This window comes from Sinohyriopsis cumingii, chromosome 3, assembly GCF_028554795.1.
Source record: "Sinohyriopsis cumingii isolate HCF-2022 chromosome 3, ASM2855479v2, whole genome shotgun sequence".
Classification (NCBI taxonomy): domain Eukaryota; kingdom Metazoa; phylum Mollusca; class Bivalvia; order Unionida; family Unionidae; genus Sinohyriopsis; species Sinohyriopsis cumingii.
In genome coordinates, this window is record NC_142963.1 from 23270488 (window position 1) to 23292368 (window position 21881).

General features: G+C 33.7%; 1 protein-coding gene across 2 annotated transcripts in view; it reads right to left on the bottom strand.

Annotated features, from left to right (window-relative positions):
- Nucleotides 1-21881, bottom strand: part of LOC149802536 (cGMP-dependent protein kinase 1-like) — a 248197-nt gene that overhangs the window by 91535 nt on the left and 134781 nt on the right. For both annotated transcript variants that reach the window (XR_016420045.1, XM_089951780.1), the window contains exons 9-11: nt 21552-21620; nt 6243-6320; nt 3781-3919 (exon numbers count right to left, since the gene is read on the bottom strand). Coding sequence is in view for 1 of the 2 variants with exons in the window: in XM_089951780.1 (XP_089807906.1) it covers nt 3781-3919; nt 6243-6320; nt 21552-21620 (286 nt within the window). In the remaining variant the exon portion in view is untranslated. The remainder of the gene's footprint in view (nt 1-3780; nt 3920-6242; nt 6321-21551; nt 21621-21881) is intronic.

Genomic DNA, 21881 nt, shown 5'->3' on the forward strand with positions numbered 1-21881 from the left:
CGTTGACAAGGACACAACTGAACGGTTTATAATTAGAGCCGTTGATAGCGGTCTATTTAGGACAAACATTACATGGTATGTGGAATTCGTGGCGACAATTTAAGTAGGTAATTGAAAACACTAGCTCTTTTAAAATAAAATGACCACCAGGGTAATTGAATCAGAGGTATCACCGACGTCACATCAATATCGATTCGATACCGCAAAAGAATTCTCCGCGAACTTGAAAATGCTTTCCGAACAATACCGCGCAAAAATAAAAAAATACCGTCGTAAAATAACCGCCGTGTACTCGGTGTCCGGTATAGTAGCTGGTACCGGTGTCATTTTATCCACGGTGACCATGATAGCCCCGATCGCTGTTCCAATCGCTATCTCCGCGGCGACAACAATTGCTGGAGTCGCCAACGCAATCACTAGAAAGATATCATCGTGTTCTCAAAAAAAACTCAACGAGTATACAGTAAAACATCAAATAGTATCCGACACGTACTCGAAATTATCCGGGTTGATCTCGTTGTCGATTGATAATTCGTTCATATCCGATGTTGAATTCTCCACGATGGTCCAGTTGTATGGCTCCGCGATGTCAAAAATCAAAAATTTTCAACTGGAAGCCGGAAACCACGTCGCTGAAACCACTTCAATGGGCTTAAAACATTCTCCTGAAAACAAGCAGGTTGTTAATATTCGGTGTTGAAATTAAACACTAAAAACAGCGAATAATAATAATGTCGCTGAACCCCGAAGGGTTTCAATTACTTCAACGGATCGCGGAGAACACCACTCCGGTACAAACAAGTATGATATCGATAACGTCAACGAAACCCAAATTCAGTGTGAACTTCCCATCATCGGTTCCAGTAAAGGAAATAGCACTGACAAAATTGCGAGTATATCACAGTTGGCCTAATATCCGAGCGGACGCATTTAACAGACAACAACCTAATAACTCGCTGGTTTTTGCATGGACAAATAAACCCGATGGAACCCCAGACTGGAAGGAGGTTACAATACCAACTGGGTCATAACAAATAGAACAAATCAATAAAGAATTTCAATGCAGGATAAAATCGATCACAGGAAAAGAATCAAAAATCGCTATTACGGTTCATGAACCGACGTTATCGTCGACGATTGAAATAAGCACACCGGGGTATATGGTTGATATTTATAACAGTTCAATAAGAACCATACTAGGATGGCCTAAGAATCCACCTCATGAAATCCCCGCGGACTTGCACACGAATGCGCAATCGTATCATGAAATTAATCCCAGTTATCGAGATGATTTGTCTATTATAAAAAACACGTTATTACCCAGCAGGTTTATATTTCAAGACAGGAATACCATTGCATGGTATTTTCCGTATAAGGAAACTCCTGAATCGTCCGCCATGGTCACAGTTAGTTTAAATGATATCACTGGTGCGTTTGCCGAGATTAATCGTAATTACCGATCACAACTAGAACAGCTACGGAAAACAAAAGCACGAAAACACGTTGAGGTGTTAAATCAACTTATATCAGACATGGAATATATTAATGAACGAATCGTTAAGACAACATCTGCTAACAGCGATGATAATAAACAAAAATTCCTAACCGAGTATAATATCACAGAAGCCGATTTACCCGATTTCAAGTTTCCAGGATACAACGCACCAGAACTAAGAAAATCTCTTAATGATTTTCTCGCCCCATCAACTATCCTCAGACACGATAATGGAGAGGATGGTAGGCATATTGCTCCATACAACGTAAATATTACGTCTGTGATAGCAATCAATCTAGTGTGTGATGTTATCGAAGGGAGTTACCAGGTGAATACCAAGCAATCAAATCAGGCTCAACAGGGGTATATCCTTTATTCATTTTCACCAACAGCCCCTCCGGGATTTTTAATCGTTGAGAGTCCAATTAATCTGGTCTATATGCGATGCCATAATCGGTTTTTAACAAGAATTAATTTCAGACTTACCGATCAGTCAAATAACCTAATTGATCTACAAGAGGAGGAGTTAGTGATCACTCTGTTTGTAAGATCATTGTAAATAGCCACTTAGCAGCAGGGGGGGCGATGACATCGACGTGGTCGTCGCGCTTTTTTACCGGACGCTGACGACGCTGGGATCATCGCGCAGAAGGTATTAATTAAACCAAATGACGATTGGACGATCCCCCCGACGACGACGTCGTTTTTTTTTACCGGGCGCTGACGACACCGGATCTGCTGAGTGCAGAAGGTATTAATTAAGCCAAATGACGTTTGGACAAAATGTCCGATTCGCCCCCCCTGCTGCTCCATGGGAACTCAACTTTGGTCTTTCTGAAAGACTAGATTAAAAGTCCATTAAGTGCTTCAAAAGTTACTCCTCAAAAACAAAATTTGGGATGTAAAGGACCAAAGGATATTGGCAATATTACATGCCTCTCTGAAAAAATATGGTGAATCTATCAAAATGAAAACTGAGAAGATGATGTACAAGCTGATTAAACCAACATATCACCTGTCAGTCAAACTGTAACATGCAAATAAATATGAATTGTTGATCAGCACTATCACTGGCACTGTGAGATTTTATTGAACCATATACACATGGACTGCTTGCTGAAGCATTCTGGGTTGACTCTCACTACATATCAACTCAAATGGTGATGACATATTCCAACAATATTTCCTGTAGCTGTATATACTTCGATTCTGTACTAATTACTGGGGAATGTGTCAAAAGACAAACTTCTGTACTAATTATTGGAGAATATGTCAAAGACAAAATTCTGTACTAATTTTGGGGGAATGTGTCACAAGACAAAATTCTGTACTAATTACTGGGGAATATGTCAAAGACAAAATTCTGTACTAATTACTCAGGAATATGTCAAAAGACAAAATTCTGTATTAATAATTAGGGAATGTGTTGCAAACAAAATTATATACTAATTACTGGGGAATATGTCAAAAGACAAAATTTTGTACTAATTACTGGGGAATATGTCAAAAGACAAAATTTTGTACTAATTACTGGGGAATATGTCAAAAGACAAAATTTGGATTTTATATCAAATGCTCAGGCAGAAAGGTATATTACCAGTCAATCCGCAATACATGTAACCTCCCTTCAACAGCATGTTTGCTAAATCATGTTAACTAAATGGGGGCTAAGTGCCTTTCCTAAGGACACACAAAGGTCTGGGTGTGTGTTAAACCTATAGCCCTTGGGTTATCAGTTATGCACTGCCAACTGTGGTACTGCAGTTCTCTGTCTGTAATGAATTAGAAACTTTAAAGATATTTATAACAAACTCCATCTTATGCCATGATGTTTCTTCAAGTAGTCCTATTATTGCCTTCCTATGTATCTGAATCCCACCCCTTTACAAGATGCATGTCTACAACAAGTAATATTTTTCCATCTTTGTACTGCTGGGTTAAGAGAGGTTGCACCATACTTGAGTAATTCTTGCAACTTACCAGCTCCAACAACCAAATCCATTCTTATCAGATGCACACTTACCAGCTCCAACTACCAAATCCATTCTTATCAGTTGCACACTTACCAGCTCCAACAACCAAATCCATTCTTATCAGTTGCACACTCACCAGTTCCACATGACCAAATCCATTCTTATCAGTTGGACACTTACCAGCTCCACATGACCAAATCCATTCTTATCAGTTGCACACTTACCAGCTCCACATGACCAAATCCATTCTTAGTAGTTGCACACTTACCAGCTACACATGACCAAATCCACTCTTATCAGTTGCACACTTACCAGCTCCACACGACCAAATCCACCCATTCCAAGTGTGGCCACAATCTCAAGATCCTCAAGACGCACAAATGAAAACTCAGCTTCTGCCCTTTCTCTGCTGGGAGATATGGTACCATCTGTTGGTGTTCCTGTACTAGACCTGCATTATTATAAGAGAAAAAGATTCTTTTATAAGTACTGCAAAAAATCCACAAATGTATACACTTAAACATTTTAAAATCATTCAAATATTAAACGCTATTTCCAGAGAATTTTTTAAAGAGATCCTCAGGGTAAAAAAAAACAGACTCACACCCCAGACACCAATATTTCAAAATCACGCCAGAATTCCCAATTAAACCAAATTACTCTTGAAAAAGATGTACTTTTAGTTTCTTTTAATTGAAACAGTAGGATAGGGATCCATCTTCAAACAGTCTACAGCATCTGTCAGGTACTTGCAATTATATATACAAAAAATATTTAAAAAAATGAAATAAGCAGTAGTAACATTTTCTAAATTACATTTATTCAAATGTTTAATAATGCATACAAATTTGCAGGAGAATTAGCTTCATTCTGTGATTATATTTTTGAACAAAAATACAGTTGTGAATACTGTACTGATACCAAAGCTATAATAATTATATGCTTCTACAGTTAGTAAGGTACTGTCTGTAGAGAAAATCAAATTTGTGAAAATATTTCCTTAAAATGGTTTTATAAATCAATTAGCTAAAAAATATGCTCTTTAACATTTTTGGTAATTTACACTATTATTCATACACTCTAACAATTCCCAGTCTGAAAGAATCTTTATATAGAAACTACATGTACTCATGTAGAATACAGTATGTACACAAGAATAAAAACCTACATGAGTCCTTATGAAGAAAAGGAACCTAAAGTATATATACATAAAAAAGAACTAGACTATGTACACAAGAGTCCTCACAATTAAAAATAACCCTACAGTATGTAAACAAAAGAATTCTCACCATAAAAAGATCTACACTATGTATACAAGAGTCCTCACAATAAAAAAATAAACTACAGTATTTATACATGAGTCCTCACCATAAAAAGATCTACACTATGTATACAAGAGTCCTCACAATAAAAAATAAACAACAGTATTTATACAAAAGAATCCTCACCATAAAAAGATCTACACTATGTATACAAGAGTCCTCAAAATAAAAAATAAACAACACTATGTACACAAGAGTCCTAATAATAAAAAATATACTACATTATGTACACAAAAGAGCCCTAAAAATAAAACTACACTATATACACAAAAGAGTCCTAATAAAAAAAACTACACTATGGACACAAAAGAGTCCTAATAAAAAATAATAAACTACACTATGTACACAAAAGAGTCCTAATAATAAAAAATAAATTACACCATGTTAACAAGAGTCCTCATGATAAAAAACTTAGCAAGGGTCAAGCACTCCATAGAGGTAATGGTTCACCTTTAAAATCTCCAACTGTGTGAACTCATAGGTAAAGAAGCAAATACGATTATTTCCCCCCTCATTTCTTTTGCAGGATTGGTAGAGAAAAGATGAATTTTACCTGGAGCCATGGGAAGAGCCATGTTATGGGAAGGGTCATGACCTTTACAGGGACCTATGGGAAGAGTTATGTCATCAAATGTATTATCACTATGGTGATGATGGATAAAACATGATTTCCATGTCAGCCACACATCAAATGATCAACACATTTTCAAAACTCTGAACAAGTTTTATTTTAGAAAGTTATCTCCAATTATTAGGTACCCTTTTTACAAATTTACATAGTGAGTCCCCACATACCCACTCACCCATAATGCATATTAGGCCTTCATTCCTAAGTATAATATGTCTTATTACTGCATTACCTATTCTATGGCATTTATTAGCATTTCCAAAGAAACACTGATGCCATGCAACAAAAGGGTACAGAGGCTTCATCATAAAACTTCACTCAATAATAAATGTTATAGCAGACCAAGAATCTTATTCAGAATTGACAAATACAGCACTCGGATATTTCAAAATATTTTGAAGTAATATTTCCATATCAGTAAAGGTTTATGATGTAGGGGCCTGATCACAAAATTTATAATAATAGAATGCAACATCCTGACAACATTTAGCTAAATACCTCAGATTACAATAGCTTGTTTACTTTTAATGAATTAAAAAAATTAATTATAAAATTTAATTACATGAGCAATTACATTGCTATCTAGAACTCTGTAGTTCACTTAGTTTCTTGCCCCAGTGTGGGGAGCCAAGGTAGCTCAGCTGGTAGAGTGGTGGACTTGAAATCCAAGGATTATGGGCTTGATACCCATCCATGCCAGCCCGGATCAGCTACCTTGGTGTGTTCTTGGGAAATGCATTTAGCTCCCATTTCCTTGGCATGTATAAAGTCAATGATGTGCTAAAAGTGCACTTAAAATCAACAGAAAGCAAAATGATGATTACCTCTGTGCTCCTCTGGCTTCATCACCATAGTCCTTTTCTTTCAACTCATTCAAGTTGCCAATCAGAGCATTGAAGGAACTACAATAAAAAAGCAAGCGAAAATTATTAGATCCATATTGATAGCTGTGCATCAGAATACCAACATGCAGTACAGAAATCATATTACCCATGGCCCTGTGGATATAGGAAAGACTGAGATAAATGATAGTCATGACGAATACGATTAGGTCACTTTGTATTAATTTATTAATTGTCATGGCTTTACTGAGAAAAAAAACCAAACATTTTTGTCAGTGCTTAAATCTGTGAATTATTGGAAGGGATTCTTTTTCATTTCCAGATGGAACATTGCTGTGGTTTCAATTCATTATTTCTACCAGCATGGCAACCCAACAAATGATTTACAGTGCTTGGGGGACAAATGGGTTGGATAAACTAAAATCTACATGAATGAGATTTACATAAAAGAGTTTCTATGGTGCAAACAAGATGATAAAGAGACTATTATCATTTTTATTTTTGGAGTACTCATTTTCATGAATTTTGTAGGTTTCATAGATCACAAATTTAAAGACCAACAAACAATGCTCCATCTATGCAGACAATAGGTCCCCTTCCATAATCAACAAACTTCAATTTTGAAAAAAAAGTCCTTCATTGTAAAGCTGTGAAAAGTGATACCTATGAAAGGAAATGAAAGCAAAATATCTAAGCTGAATCCCCATTTTAAACTGATAAAATTATACAATGCCTTGTCTTGTAATAAATGTACCGGTCATCTTTATGTTTAATGATTTATCAAGATCATTCCTTTCTCCAACTTATCAGCTTTGAAAATGTTGATTAAACTTGGTAACTTGATGCAAACAATCAACATTATTATTTTAAAAATAGCAGACAAATTTGTTTTGAATATATACAAATAAGTCAAAAAAGTGACAACTACATGACACTGCTTTGTCCAAAAAAAAAGATTCTGTGAATTCTTTAAATCCCTAATGTTAAACTTACAAGACTCTAAAATCTTGAATGAACCACACTCATAAAAAAGGGTCATCATTCATGCATTTATTCTAATCTTTGATAAGTACTTTGTTATTTTTCCCGATTATTGAATTCCCCCACTTCACCCACATAAAATCTTTCATGAAACATTCAAGATGTACCAAAAGTACTCTTTCAGAATCTACTATATCAATAAAACTGACTTACATTCATTCCCAGCTTAGCTGTTCAGGGTTTAGTTTGCACTACAGTAGAGACATTGACTGCATATGGCTTCACATTAGACCCACCCTTTGATTTGACCAATGTCTGAACCATGCTATGTGTGCCATTTCTTCATATGGCTCCCTGTTAGACTCACCCTTTGATTTGACCAATGTCTGAACCATGCTATGTGTGCCATTTCTTCATATGGCTCCCCATTAGACCCACCCTTTGATTTGACCAATGTCTGAACCATGCTATGTGTGCCATTTCTTCATATGGCTCCCTGTTAGACCCACCCTTTGATTTGACCAATGTTTGAACCATGCTATGTGTGCCATTTCTTCATATGGCTCCCTGTTAGACCCACCCTCTGATTTGACCAGTGTTTAAACCATGTTGCATGTGCCATTTCTTCATATTGGTTTAGCTCTACATACATGTATGTTAAACAGATAGCTGTTCTGACTCCTGAGACAAAAAGTAGGTGTTTTAATTTTGAAGTTTAATTTCATCATTTTTTTTCTTACATGATTTTTTTTCTTTTATCTTTGAATTGTTTTAATGTTTGTACTGGTTTTTAATTTTATCCCTGCAACATGACTAATTCTGACATGGATGCTGACAATATTCAATATGGATTATCCATAATCAAGTACCTTTGGCTATGAAAGAAAAGACTGTTGAAACAACTGCCATAAAGTAAGTAGAGAAATCATTTTTAACATTGAAATTTGTTTACTTGACTGAGAAAAAAACTGTACAGAATAGGTACACGCACTGTGTTGTGCTGTGCTGCACCTAATACATCCTTATTTATGTAGTTGCTACTGGCAAGCCTATCCAGTTATTGTCAAAATGGCAAAATTGATTTATTTTTAAAAAATGAGTGATTTGGGCTTATACAGTAAAACCTGTCTTGAAAAACCACTTCTATATGAGATAATCTTTTTCTTAATGCACACATTTATTGATTATACAGCACTGTGACCTGTTATAAGAGACCATCTGTCTTTTGAGACCACAACATTTTGGCACAAGGGGTGGTCCTTCAAGACAGGTTCTGTTGTATTGAGAAACTGCTAAAACATGAAAAGATAATGGAAAAAATGGGAAGAGAAGGGGATTAGCCCTATAACAGCAGTTTGCTGTGTTTAATGGGCTATATAGATTTTAGAAAATAGGTTACAGCTGAAAGAACCTTTAGAAGTCTCTAAAATAAATTTTAGTGTCCAACACTAATTATGACAAAGTAATCAATACTGGTATCCGCAACAAATTATGACAAACTAATCAATACTGGTGTCCATTACAAATCATGACAAGGCAATTAACAGTGGTGTCCAATACAACTTATGACAAGGTAATTAATATTGATGTCGAACACAAATTATGACAAGGCAATCAATATTGGTGTCCAATAAACTTAAGACAAAGTAATCAATATTGGTGTACATTACAAATTATGACAAGACAATAAATGTTATTGTCCAATAATAACAGCAAAGTAATCAATATTGATGTCCTATACAAATTATGACAAGACAATCAAAGTTGGTATCCAATACAAAGTAAGATAAAGCAATTGATATTGATGTTTGGCACCGAATTTGATGATTAGTTAATAGAACCTGATAAGTTTTATCATAAGGAACTGCAGTTTCAGAAAAACTTCTTGCTTTCAATCATATTAAATCACCAACCTTTTGTAGATTGTACATGATTCACGGTTGTTCAAAAATGTTTCTTTTGAATAAAGTACATCCTACAAGCATGACACATGTGGGTTTTAAAGCTGTATGGTCAAATTAGGATGAGTTCAAGTGGATTATTTTGTCACTGTCTTTCAGTAGCAGCTGCAGCCTCATTCATTGTCTGGATTGTCAAATAAACTCTTCCAGCTATGTCTGGTATTCAAAAGATGTCCCTCATCCATCACATTTCATGCAGAAGTGTAATGATGGAGTCAATCTCCCTGGATGCCTACATGATTTTCACTTATCAATTTCCCAGTTGTCCATTGTAAAGTCCAGTCTATTTACATCTAGCTGGGCAAAAGAATTGGTAAACAAAGAGACCTAAATATTGCATTATTACATGGATTTCATATAAGGAGTATTGCTGATTGTTGTAGACAGTGGAGAGTATTAGAGGGTTTATTAGGAAGAATTATATTTCTTTCAGTGATGGCCTCTATTATCTATCCTGATGGTATCCACCCTGTGGGCTGCGGACCCCTTGGGTGCCTCATTTTACCTTGGTCACTCTTCTCATTCCCTTTACCCTCTTTCCAAGGTCGTCAGACAGTTCACATAATTAAACAACATGTATGGCTAACTGTTCTGACTTTCCTGCATTTCCTACAAGACTGTTTCCATTCTAAAGAATATCCAAGTAATAAACATAACACTTAGCACTATTCCTACATTTAAATATAACACTTAACACCATTCATACATTTAAACAGAACACTTAGTACCATTCATACACTTAAACAGACGGGTCCTGAATGGCCAAGTGGTCTAAAGCATTTACCATTATGGATCATTGCCATCTCACCTAAAAAGAACACTAAGCACCATTAACACACTTTTAAAAAAATACTTAGCACCATTTATACATTTGAACAGAACACTTAGCACCATTCATACATTTAAACACAACACTTAGCACCATTCCTACATTTAAACACAACACTTAGCACCGTTCATACATTCAAACATAACACTTAGCACCATTCATACATTTAAACACAACACTTAGCACCATTCCTACATTTAAACACAACACTTAGCACCGTTCATACATTCAAACATAACACTTAGCACCATTCATACATTTAAACACAACACTTAGCACCATTCCTACATTTAAACACAACACTTAGCACCATTCATACATTCAAACATATCACTTAGCACCATTCATAAGCTTAAACACAACACTTAGCACCATTCATACATTTAAACACAACACTTAGCACCATTCATATGCTTAAAAAGAATACTTAGCACCGTTCATACATTTAAACACAACACTTAGCACCATTCATATATTTAAACACAACACTTAGTACCATTCATACATTCAAACATAACACTTAGCACCATGCATACATTTAAACACAACACTTAGCACCATTCATACATTTAAACAACACAACACTTAGCATCATGCATACATTTAAACATAACACTTTGCACCATTCATACATTTAAACACAACACTTAGCACCATTCATACATTTAAACACAACACTTAAGACTGTGCATACATTTAAACATAACACTTTGCACCATTCATACATTTAAACACAACACTTAGCACCATTCATATATTTAAACACAATACTTAAGACTGTGCATACATTTAAACATAACACTTTGTACCATTCATACATTTAAACACAACACTTAGCACCATTCATACATTCAAACATAACACTTAGCACCATGCATATATTTAAACACAACACTTAGCACCATTCATACATTTAAACAACACAACACTTAGCACCATGCAAATATTTAAACATAACACTTTGCACCATTCATACATTTAAACACAACACTTAGCACCATTCATACATTTAAACACAACACTTAAGACTGTGCATACATTTAAACATAACACTTTGCATCATTCATATATTTAAACACAACACTTTGCACCATTCATACATTCACACATAACACTTAGCACCATGCATACATTTAAACACAACACTTAGCACCATTCATACATTTAAACACAACACTTAGCACCATTCATACATTTAAACAACACAACACTTAGCACCATTCATACATTTAAACATAATACTTAGCACCATTCCTACATTTAAACACAACACTTAGCACCATTCATACATTCAAACATAACACTAAGCATCATACATATGCTTAAACACAACACTTAGCACCATGCATACATTTAAACACAACACTTAAAACCATGCATACATTTAAACATAACACTTAGCACCATTCATACATTCAAACACAACACTTAGCACCATTCATACATTTAAACAACACAACACTTAGCATCATGCATACATTTAAACATAACACTTTGCACCATTCATACATTTAAACACAACACTTAGCACCATTCATACATTTAAACACAACACTTAAGACTGTGCATACATTTAAACATAACACTGCACCATTCATACATTTAAACACAACACGTAGTACCATTCATACATTCAAACATAACACTTAGCACCATGCATACATTTAAACACAACACTTAGCACCATTCATACATTTAAACAACACAACACTTAGCACCATGCAAATATTTAAACATAACACTTAGCACCATTCATACACTTAAACAGAATGTTTAGCACCATTTATAAATTTAAATAGTACACTTAACACCATTCATGCACTTAATAAGAACACATACTACCATACATACATTTAAAAAGAACACATAGCACCATTCATACACTTAAAAAGAACACATAGCACCATTCAAACACTTAAACATAACACTTAGCACCATTTACACACTTAAACAGAACACTAAACACCATTCATGCACTTAAACAGAACACTAAGTACCATTCATATGCTTAAATAGAATACTTAACACCATTCATACACTTAAAAAGAACACATAAGTCTTTTATTCTAATCTACTGTTTCTAAAATTTAAACTGACAACAAGCTAACGAACTTCAAAATACATAACACCTAACTGGCACACATTACAAGTAAAGTTAGATAAAGAGGTTTTATTGGATTAGGTCTCCAAGTGAGACTTCAAACACAATAATAAAACTTTGTTGTTGCAATTAACTTTTTCTCTTAATTCAGGTCAAGGCTTGGCATATTTTTTTTGTAAAGGTAAGATGTGCTGATACTGTGACCAAAAGGCAATTATTCAATTATTGGAGTTTTGACATATCCAGCAGACAAGCTTTCAGACCTCTTTAAGTCTTGTATATTATTGATGTTAAGTGCTTAAATAATTAAGAAAAACATAATAATCAAGCAAGCTTAATAATTTATATCTCTGTTTATTATCTGACAAAGACTGTGTAATCTAGACCTATTCACCTTTGAATTAAGCTTGATCAGTGACAAGTTAATAGTCCAACAAAGAAACAATTTGTAAAAACAATTTGTAAACTAGACCTAAGATCCTTTGAATTAAGTGCTTATTTGGCAGTTGAATGGGTAAAAAAATCAAAGACAATCTAACATAATGATATTTGAAAATATCCCATGGCTGATGTCCAGATCTCAAGAGTATGTGCCATTGAAAACATTTGATCTGCTCTACACATTTGGCAAATACATGGATTAAAGGATGTCTGCCTTCTATGTAGATAAACAAAATTTGTGTGCAGTAACCATATGTCTTCTTTTAGTCACAGCGAATCTGACCTTTGACCATTTGACCCCCAACCAGACTAGCTTCTTATTTACCCTACATGCAAGCTGTGCACAAAGCTTGGTTCAGGTCTGTGATGATGAACCAATATTTTAATACTGAATCCAGTTCTCTTTTCTCAGTCACAGTAACTGTAACCTTTGACCTTTTAATCTCCAAAACATTTGGCTTCTTCCTTACCCGTAATGCAAATTCTCAACAAAGTTTAGTACAAATATGTTATAAAAACAATTGTATTAAAACCATTTTTTTAACACTGACCTTGACCTTTAAGCTTTCACTCCAATATCACTAAGATTTTCCCACTCCAAATGCAAACCATCCACAAAGTCAGTAAAATGCAGGACTAAAGCTATTGCACAGAAACCATTTTCTTCTTTCAGTCACAGTGACCTTGACTTTTGACCTTTTGATCCTCAAATAAATGGGGTTAGTCCTAACCCAACTGCAAGCCAATTACAATGTTTGGTAACAGTAGACCTCAATTTACTCTGTGAAAACCATTTCACACTGACCTTGACCTTCTGAAATCAATATGGTTCTTCCTTATCCAAAAAGCAAGACATCCACAAAACTGGTAACTGTCGATGTTGGATACCAAGTCAGTGTACATTTTGAAACCAACTTGGTAACTGACAGATGGTCAGATGTAAAAAGAGACTAAAAAACTGATGGACAACATCATAACATAAATAAGTTCTGATTTATAGCAGGCATTTAGTCCAAAGTTCTTATTGATTTCTATGTGAAAGCTGAACTACAGAACTATATTAATCACTTCAATCATTGACACACTTCCTATAGCCCAATCTTCAATTTAGTTAGTATGGATGATTTCAGTATGTAATTGACTAAACAATCTCCTATTGTAAATAAGCTGTTTTTCTCTGATAAAATAGATTTTGTGCAAATGTCTATGTTTTGAACAATATGAAGTGTATGTTTATTTAATATTTAATGGTGTGATTGTGCTTCATGACAATAATCTAATTAGTCCAATAAATAATGTATCCAACAATCATTTATTCTATTATTAGATCATATAAGGTCTGAAAAGTTCTGAATATTTTGAAATAACATTTTTCTTTGAACCTCTTCATAAATTTGATCCCAATTAATACACAAAATAACATTCTATGCAATGATCTGCAGCATGCTGGATACCTGCAGATGTATGTGTGTGATGTGATATAGATAAATAACAGCAACATAAAAATGTTGAAAGAGGAAAAACAATTCTGCTACTGGGCAAAGGGCATACTTTAAAAATCTTAAGATATTTCCAGACTAATAACAAGGACAACTGAAAGAAAGTTTAATTCTCTGTCATTGTCATATCCTAAATTCTTTTAAAGATGGTCACAAATCCATGGAATATGACCCACATTCTGGAAGAAGGCTGTCTGTGATTGGTAAACAGGAAGTGGCTGCTGTAAAGAGGGCAATTGATGAAGATGCTTGATGTACAGTGGAAGATATTTATATTATCATGGATATTAATTTGTCACCTGTTTTTAAGGAATCATTTGAATCACAGAGAATTATGCAAGATGGGTCCCACATATGGCTGATGGGTTGCAATGGAGATGCTTGAATACATTGTCATGGTCATGACACCTGTAATTACTATTTTAAACCCAACTCAAGTGAAAATAAAAAGTGTGGATTGGACAAAAATAAACTGACTACACATTGCACAAAGTAGTTTTATATGTATTATTTATTATTTGATGCAAAATGTCGAGTCATCCAGGTACCTGTGCTAGGCTTTGCCATTGTCAATGGACATTGTTGTACGTCCAAAAGTGTTGCCAGAAGTTGTAGACTACTACTGAATTGCACATAATGTACCAGTACCCAAGGTATCCACCTACTCAATGACAATTACTGGCATCTGCCATAATGACAGACTTATAATAATAATAATAATAATAATAATAATAACGATAATAATAATAATAATAACAATAATAATGAGGACATAGTATGGTAATTATTCTTTAGAAGCTCTAAATGCTATACAGTATTAATTAACACATAAAAACATGTACAATGACACAATTACAAAAACACACACCAAGAAATTACAAACAAATCTAAAAGGGGTGTTCACATGGGCAAGGTCAGATAGGTATTTTGGTGTTTGTTTTTGTAACTGTGTCATTGTACATGTTTTTATGTGTTATCTAATATTGTATATAGCATTTAGAGCTTCTAAAGAATAATCATCATACTATGTCCTCATTATTATTATTATTATTATTATTATTGTCAACAAAATGTAGCAGAGTAGCTTTTATGCCTGATTCTGGAGTAAACAGGTAACCAGTGGAGCAGGGAAGGAGTACTCATTTCTTAGTACTGTAAGGATGATCCAAGCAACTGTGTTATTAACTTTTTGAAGTTTCTGTTGAAGATATTAAGATGAACCAGATAGAAGAGAATTACAATATTCCAGTTTAGAAAGCACTAGGAAACAACCTGGTATTATACTGGCATCAACTGAAAGAAAATTGAGAATGGAAATGATATGTCCCAGTTCTATACATGCAGCCTTGCATACATTTGTGACATGTTAGGTAATGACAGAATACTGTAAAGAGTGACACCTAGGTTTCAAACGGATTGTGTGAACTTAATGTTTGTGTTGCTGATACTTATTGTGTCAGGTAGAGGATAGGAATGAGAAAGTCTTTGTGTGGTGACCAGAATGGCTTTGGTTTTATCATCTCATCATTCATCTGCAGCATGTTACATGTCATCCATGGTTTCACATCAAAATGCACCTCTCTATCTTTTAGTTGTTAACATCAACTTCAGTTGAGTGGATAGATTTGTATATTTGGGTGTCATCAACATACAACTGGTGAGATACCAGATGATGACCTATGACACTTGAGAGGCTGAGTGTATAGAAAGAAGAGAATGGTCCCAAGAACAGAACCCTGTGGAACACCAAAATACCACCTGCTCATATTACAAAATACAATACAAGTAAATAAAGTGTGTGCCATGGTTAAAGAAGTTAAATATGGTGTTCTTCACAAGTATAGATAGATAATTTTCAATAATTGGTCCATTATTTTACAAAGATGTTACTACCTCTAAGTATATTATTCACCATTTGTTTGAGTCATCAAAGATTGTCTAAGAAAAAACCAAATTGATGTAGTAATAAAGATTTCTTATAATTAATATATTTGATATGACTCATTAGGGATACAAACTTGTCCACAGATGGAAAGAGATAATAAACTTCATTGAAGTACTTCTTTCTTTTATGGTCGTAAGATGGACAAACACAAACAAAATGGAATTCATCTTCTAACAATAAACATTATTTTTTCAGCATAGTTTACAATACCTATTATTTCTCATAATCCTGTTATGCCTACCTGTCTTTATTTTCAGCGTATGCACTGAGCATCTAAATTTAGCAATTAATTTCGTAAGAAAATATGATAATCCACATAAGAGGTATTTTTCCGGTCCTAATTTGGTTTTATACATGCTATAATACCTACATTTATGTGAGTTGTTAATATCACTTTTCCAGTTTTGTAGTGTTAAATCCGTCATACTTTGCAAAAATAGTGCGAAAAATTGTTTGCCAAACATACCCAAAACCAAAATGAAATGACATGTATTTATCTTTGGTAGCCCAGGTGACATTGTTAGTTTCATCTAATCTTTTCAACATTAAATAACATTGGTATGGGTATTGAGTTGAAGGCATTCTTACGACCTTCAACCAGTATTTAACACAACATAAAAATACGAGGTACAAAGTAGGTATCTTCTGCTCTCCCCTAACACAATCACATTATTGGTAGATTTAGGAACACCTAAATACTGTTTGCAAAACTTGTATTACACAATTTCAACATCTATACTAAATCCATTTCCCTAAATTTCTGACCCATAGCAAGCAACTGGTTTTATTGCTATATCATACATTTTAAATTCATCCTCTACACTAAAGCAGCTGAATAGTTTTTGATAATTCAATGCGATATTGTGAAACATAATAAAAACTACTGAATAGTTTTTGATAATTCAATGCGATATGGTGAAACATAATAAAAACTACTGAACAGTTTTTGATAATTCAATGCGATATGGTGAAACATAATAAAAACTACTGAACAGTTTTTGATAATTCAATGCGATATGGTGAAACATAATAAAAACTACTGAATAGTTTTTGATAATTCAATGCAATATGGTGAAACATAATAAAAACTACTGAATAGTTTTTGATAATTCAATGCGATATGGTGAAACATAATAAAAACTACTGAATAGTTTTTGATAATTCAATGCGATATGGTGAAACATAATAAAAATTACTGAATAGTTTTTGATAATTCAATGCGATATGGTGAAACATAATAAAAACTACTGAATAGTTTTTGATAATTCAATGTGATAAGGTGAAACATAATAAAAACTACTGAATAGTTTTTGATAATTCAATACAATAAGGTGCAACATAATAAAAACTACTGAATAGTTTTTGATAATTCAATGCAATAAGGTGAAACATAATAAAAACTACTGAATAGTTTTTGATAATTCAATGCAATAAGGTGAAACATAATAAAAACTACTGAATAGTTTTTGATAATTCAATGCAATAAGGTGAAACATAATAAAAACTACTGAATAGTTTTTGATAATTCAATGCGATAAGGTGAAACATAATAAAAACTACTGAATAGTTTTTGATAATTCAATGCGATAAGGTGAAACATAATAAAAACTACTGAATAGTTTTTGATAATTCAATGCGATAAGGTGAAACATAATAAAAACTACTGAATAGTTTTTGATAATTCAATGCGATAAGGTGAAACATAATAAAAACTACTGAATAGTTTTTGATAATTCAATGCGATAAGGTGAAACATAATAAAAACTACTGAATAGTTTTTGATAATTCAATGCGATAAGGTGAAACATAATAAAAACTACTGAATAGTTTTTGATAATTCAATGCGATAAGGTGAAACAAAATAAACTCTACTGGTCAAGATGCTTTAGATTCTCAAATACTGAAGCTGACCTTAAGTTGTATAGAGAGTATAAAACAGCTTTTAAATCAATAATCGCACTCAAGAAAAGATCATACTAGGGAATGAACAAATTAACTCAAGCATGGAAAAAACCCTTATAATTTCGGCATATATGTATTTTGAAATGGGAAATGCATTATTCTCAAAAAGAAGTAAAATATATATATATATATATATATATATATATATATATATATATATATATATATCTCCCCCCAAAACTGGTATGAGTACTTTAAACTTTTATTGAACAAGCCTGTGTGTGAATTAGATTACAGGCTGATGACTTAAATAAATGTACGCAAATTACAAATGATGAAATTATGCGAAGTTCATTTAAAATCAAACACAAAACCCCATGACCTAATATGATACCTACTCGTTTTTATCAGTGCAAGAATGAAACTGATGACTAATCTAATCATAAGATAGATATTCAAATGGACTACCATCCAACTGAATCATATAACAGACTCCAATGGACTACCAACCAATCCAATCTCATAACAGAGACTCCAATGGACTGCCAACCAATCCAATCACATAACAGAGACTCCAATGGACTGCCAACAAATCAAATCATATAACAGAGACTCCAATGGACTGACAACTAATCCAGCCATGTAACTGAGACTCCAATGGACTGCAAACTAATCCAATCATGTAATGAAAACTCAAATGGACTGCCAACTAATCCAATCACATAACAGGGACTCCAATGGACTGACAGCTAATCCAATCATATAACAGAAACTCCATTGGACTACTGACTGCTGAACAGTCACATATCTGTCAACTTTTCAAAAGCCAAGATGCGAAGCTATATAAAAAAAATGGAGATTGGAACCAAATATTTGGAGGTTTTCACAACATTTTTAAGCCTTGTTTTCACTAAATACTGACCAAGTTTCTGGGTCCAATACACAAGAAATTCTCAAAGGATGCACCATTTCTCCCTGTGAGGTGCCTTACTTTCCTCCAGGATATGCACTCTTTTCATATTTTGGTCAGTTGTGGCCAAACTGCACAATAGCTAAAGGTTAGTCTTAAGTTTCAAAGAAACCACATTCTACAGTGTATTTTATGCAAGCACCAGCAACTGATTGGCATAAATGATGCCCTTTTTTGATGCAACTAATGATACCTAAATATGCAGTTGCAAGCTACCATATTATTTTCCCATCGTTTTAATGCCCACCTTACTTCCCTATTGTCAGCTTGCAAGGCATTTAACATTGTTTACTATAAAACATATTTATTTTGAATTATTTTTTGAGGGCACATATGCGTCATGGTATGTATTTTCATTCCTTCTTTAAATTTAATTATGGTAATTAATGTTTGTAAATATGGTACAGTAATGCCAGGTCTTTACTCATGCAAGTTTCTTTGGTGGGAATGGAGCTACATCATTCAGTGATCATTCTTGGGATTGAAATTATTTGCCAACAATTTTATTATTCTGGTCTATTTTTTATTCTGATTTATTTTCTGATTTTAGTATTGATGTAAGGGGAAAAAAAATCATACATTTATGTGAAGAATACTTAAACTTAACATTCTATTTAGAGAATAAGCACATTCTTTGTGTGTGTGTGTGTGTGTGTGTGTGTGTGTGTGTGTGTGTGTGTAAGATTTGAATTTTTAACATAAGTTTAAAAAAATTCAGTCATATCACTATGATCTCTGCAGCGTGACAGTTTTATAGTGATGTCTAGCACTGGGGCATCATGCTGCAGACATGTATCTAGATGTCCCACCCAGACACAAAAGTTTGTCCAACCAAGTGAGATACCTTCTACCTACCAGTACACAGGCTTTTTTTCTTTTTATATTTCTTACACAGTGTGTTACTTACCACATGTACTGTTAGGTAGTTTTCTGTACATCTGTCCAACCTAGTGTGTTATCTACTACATGTACTGTTAATTAGTTTTCTGTACATCTGTCCAACCTAGTGTGTTACCTACTACATGTACTGTTGGGATGTTTTCTATTTATTTGTCTAACCCAGTGTGTTACCTACTGCGGTCAGGTAGTTTTCTTTATGTGGGTCTAATAGAGTGATTTACATGTACTACTACAAGATGAAAGTTTTCTGTATACAATGTTAATGGAGCGAGTTACCTACCACCAGGAGGTAGTTTTCTACATACAGCACACTGAGTGACTTTACTACTGGTAGCTAGTCGTCTTAAAATAAGATTGGAAATGACCAGTCTTTATAACTTGAACATTTTTCTTCCAATCTTCAAGATATAATAATGGACTAGAAATGGTAATGAGTAGGTTAAACAATCTAAATTCTGCAAAAGATAATCCTTTGCTTTTACACCACTAATTGAAAATTAAAACCTATTCAAATCCATGCATTCTTTTCACCAATTGCTGTTTTTTGTTATGGTTACAATTTGTATAAGCACATGTTTGTGATTTTTCAGAAAAATATTGGGAACTGTATTAATCATGCATATGGAATGAATTACAAAACCAGTTCAAATTCTCTCTTTCATTCATTATTGATTTCTGTTACTCATAACTAGAATGTGATTTACTGCTATTCTATGAACTGTCAATGAACTTCCTACAGTTGATGATTTCCCTGCATTACTATGGAAACAAAAGCAGGGCTGTGAACAAAATGCTTCCATTTGATTGCTATACTGTTTGAGAGTCCAATGAAATTCAAAGGAAATTACTGAGTGGCAAAAATTAAAGATTTATGTATGATAGTTTCCAAAACTGAGTGAGATCAATCAATTATAGGAGAATTTACTGTAACAACAGATTGAAACAAAATCAAATTACAGGGCATTGTCACCATGACCTATGAGTTAAGGATCACAGAGAAATTGCATGCATCCACAATTCCTCAGCCTCAGATACCACAAGACCAGAAAGACATGAACTGACAGTTTAAGGGGTGGAGATGGAGGTCGATTGACCCATCCCTTTTCTTTCAGTAAGAGAATGACCCTTTTCAACACTAAAAGCAGAGAATTGTGTCCATTTTAAGCAAATAAACTATACCCCTTGTAAACATAAGCAACTATAGAAAATGTTATGTCCACCTGTGTTTTATTATTTTTGACTGTCTATAGACCTTATTATGATTTAGCATTATTATTATTATTATTATTACCACACCATCTGCAAACTATGAAATAATTCCAACTCACCTATCTAAGACAATGTCAAAAGTCATAACGTCTCTTTAAGGTATTACCCAACATAACTGAAATTACAAGCATCTATTATGATGAATTCTTAAAGACAAAAACTAAACAATGCACATTCATTCCTTTCAGAAAGTGCACTGTTAAACGTCTTTCTTTTGCTTACCAATGCAGCAATATAAACTTTGAATGAAAATATATTTATGAAATCACCAGAACATTTCTTTTTGGATTCAAAAGGTAACTCTTTTCTTTTCTTTTCATACATTATTACCACTTTGTGTTAATTAAAGTGAACCTATTCAATGACATCTTTAATTTGTCTACATCTGAAAATATTTGAAGCAAGTTGAAAAGCTAAGAATTCATCTCTTCACAAGATTTGACAAAAAATATGTTCACAACATCAGCATGCTTTATTTTAAAGTTGTACTTACTTCCTGTCAAGTGTCAAACATTCCACACCAGGTGCAAGAGCAATCACATTTGCTGTCCGGCGATCTTCACTGAAAAGGAAATTAAGAATGAAAAAATGTAAATGCAAAAAGCTTTTGAAACATATACACATTCATTGGTATATAATGCTTACCAAGCTTCAAAGAGTGCAGACTGAAATCTGTGGTCAAACTGATCTCATTCAAACAGACTCTAGCATATGTCTAGATCTCATTGATCTCATTCAAACAGACTCTAGCATATGTCTAGATCTCACTGATCTCATTCAACCAGACTCTAGCATATCTCCAGATCTCATTGATCTCATTCAA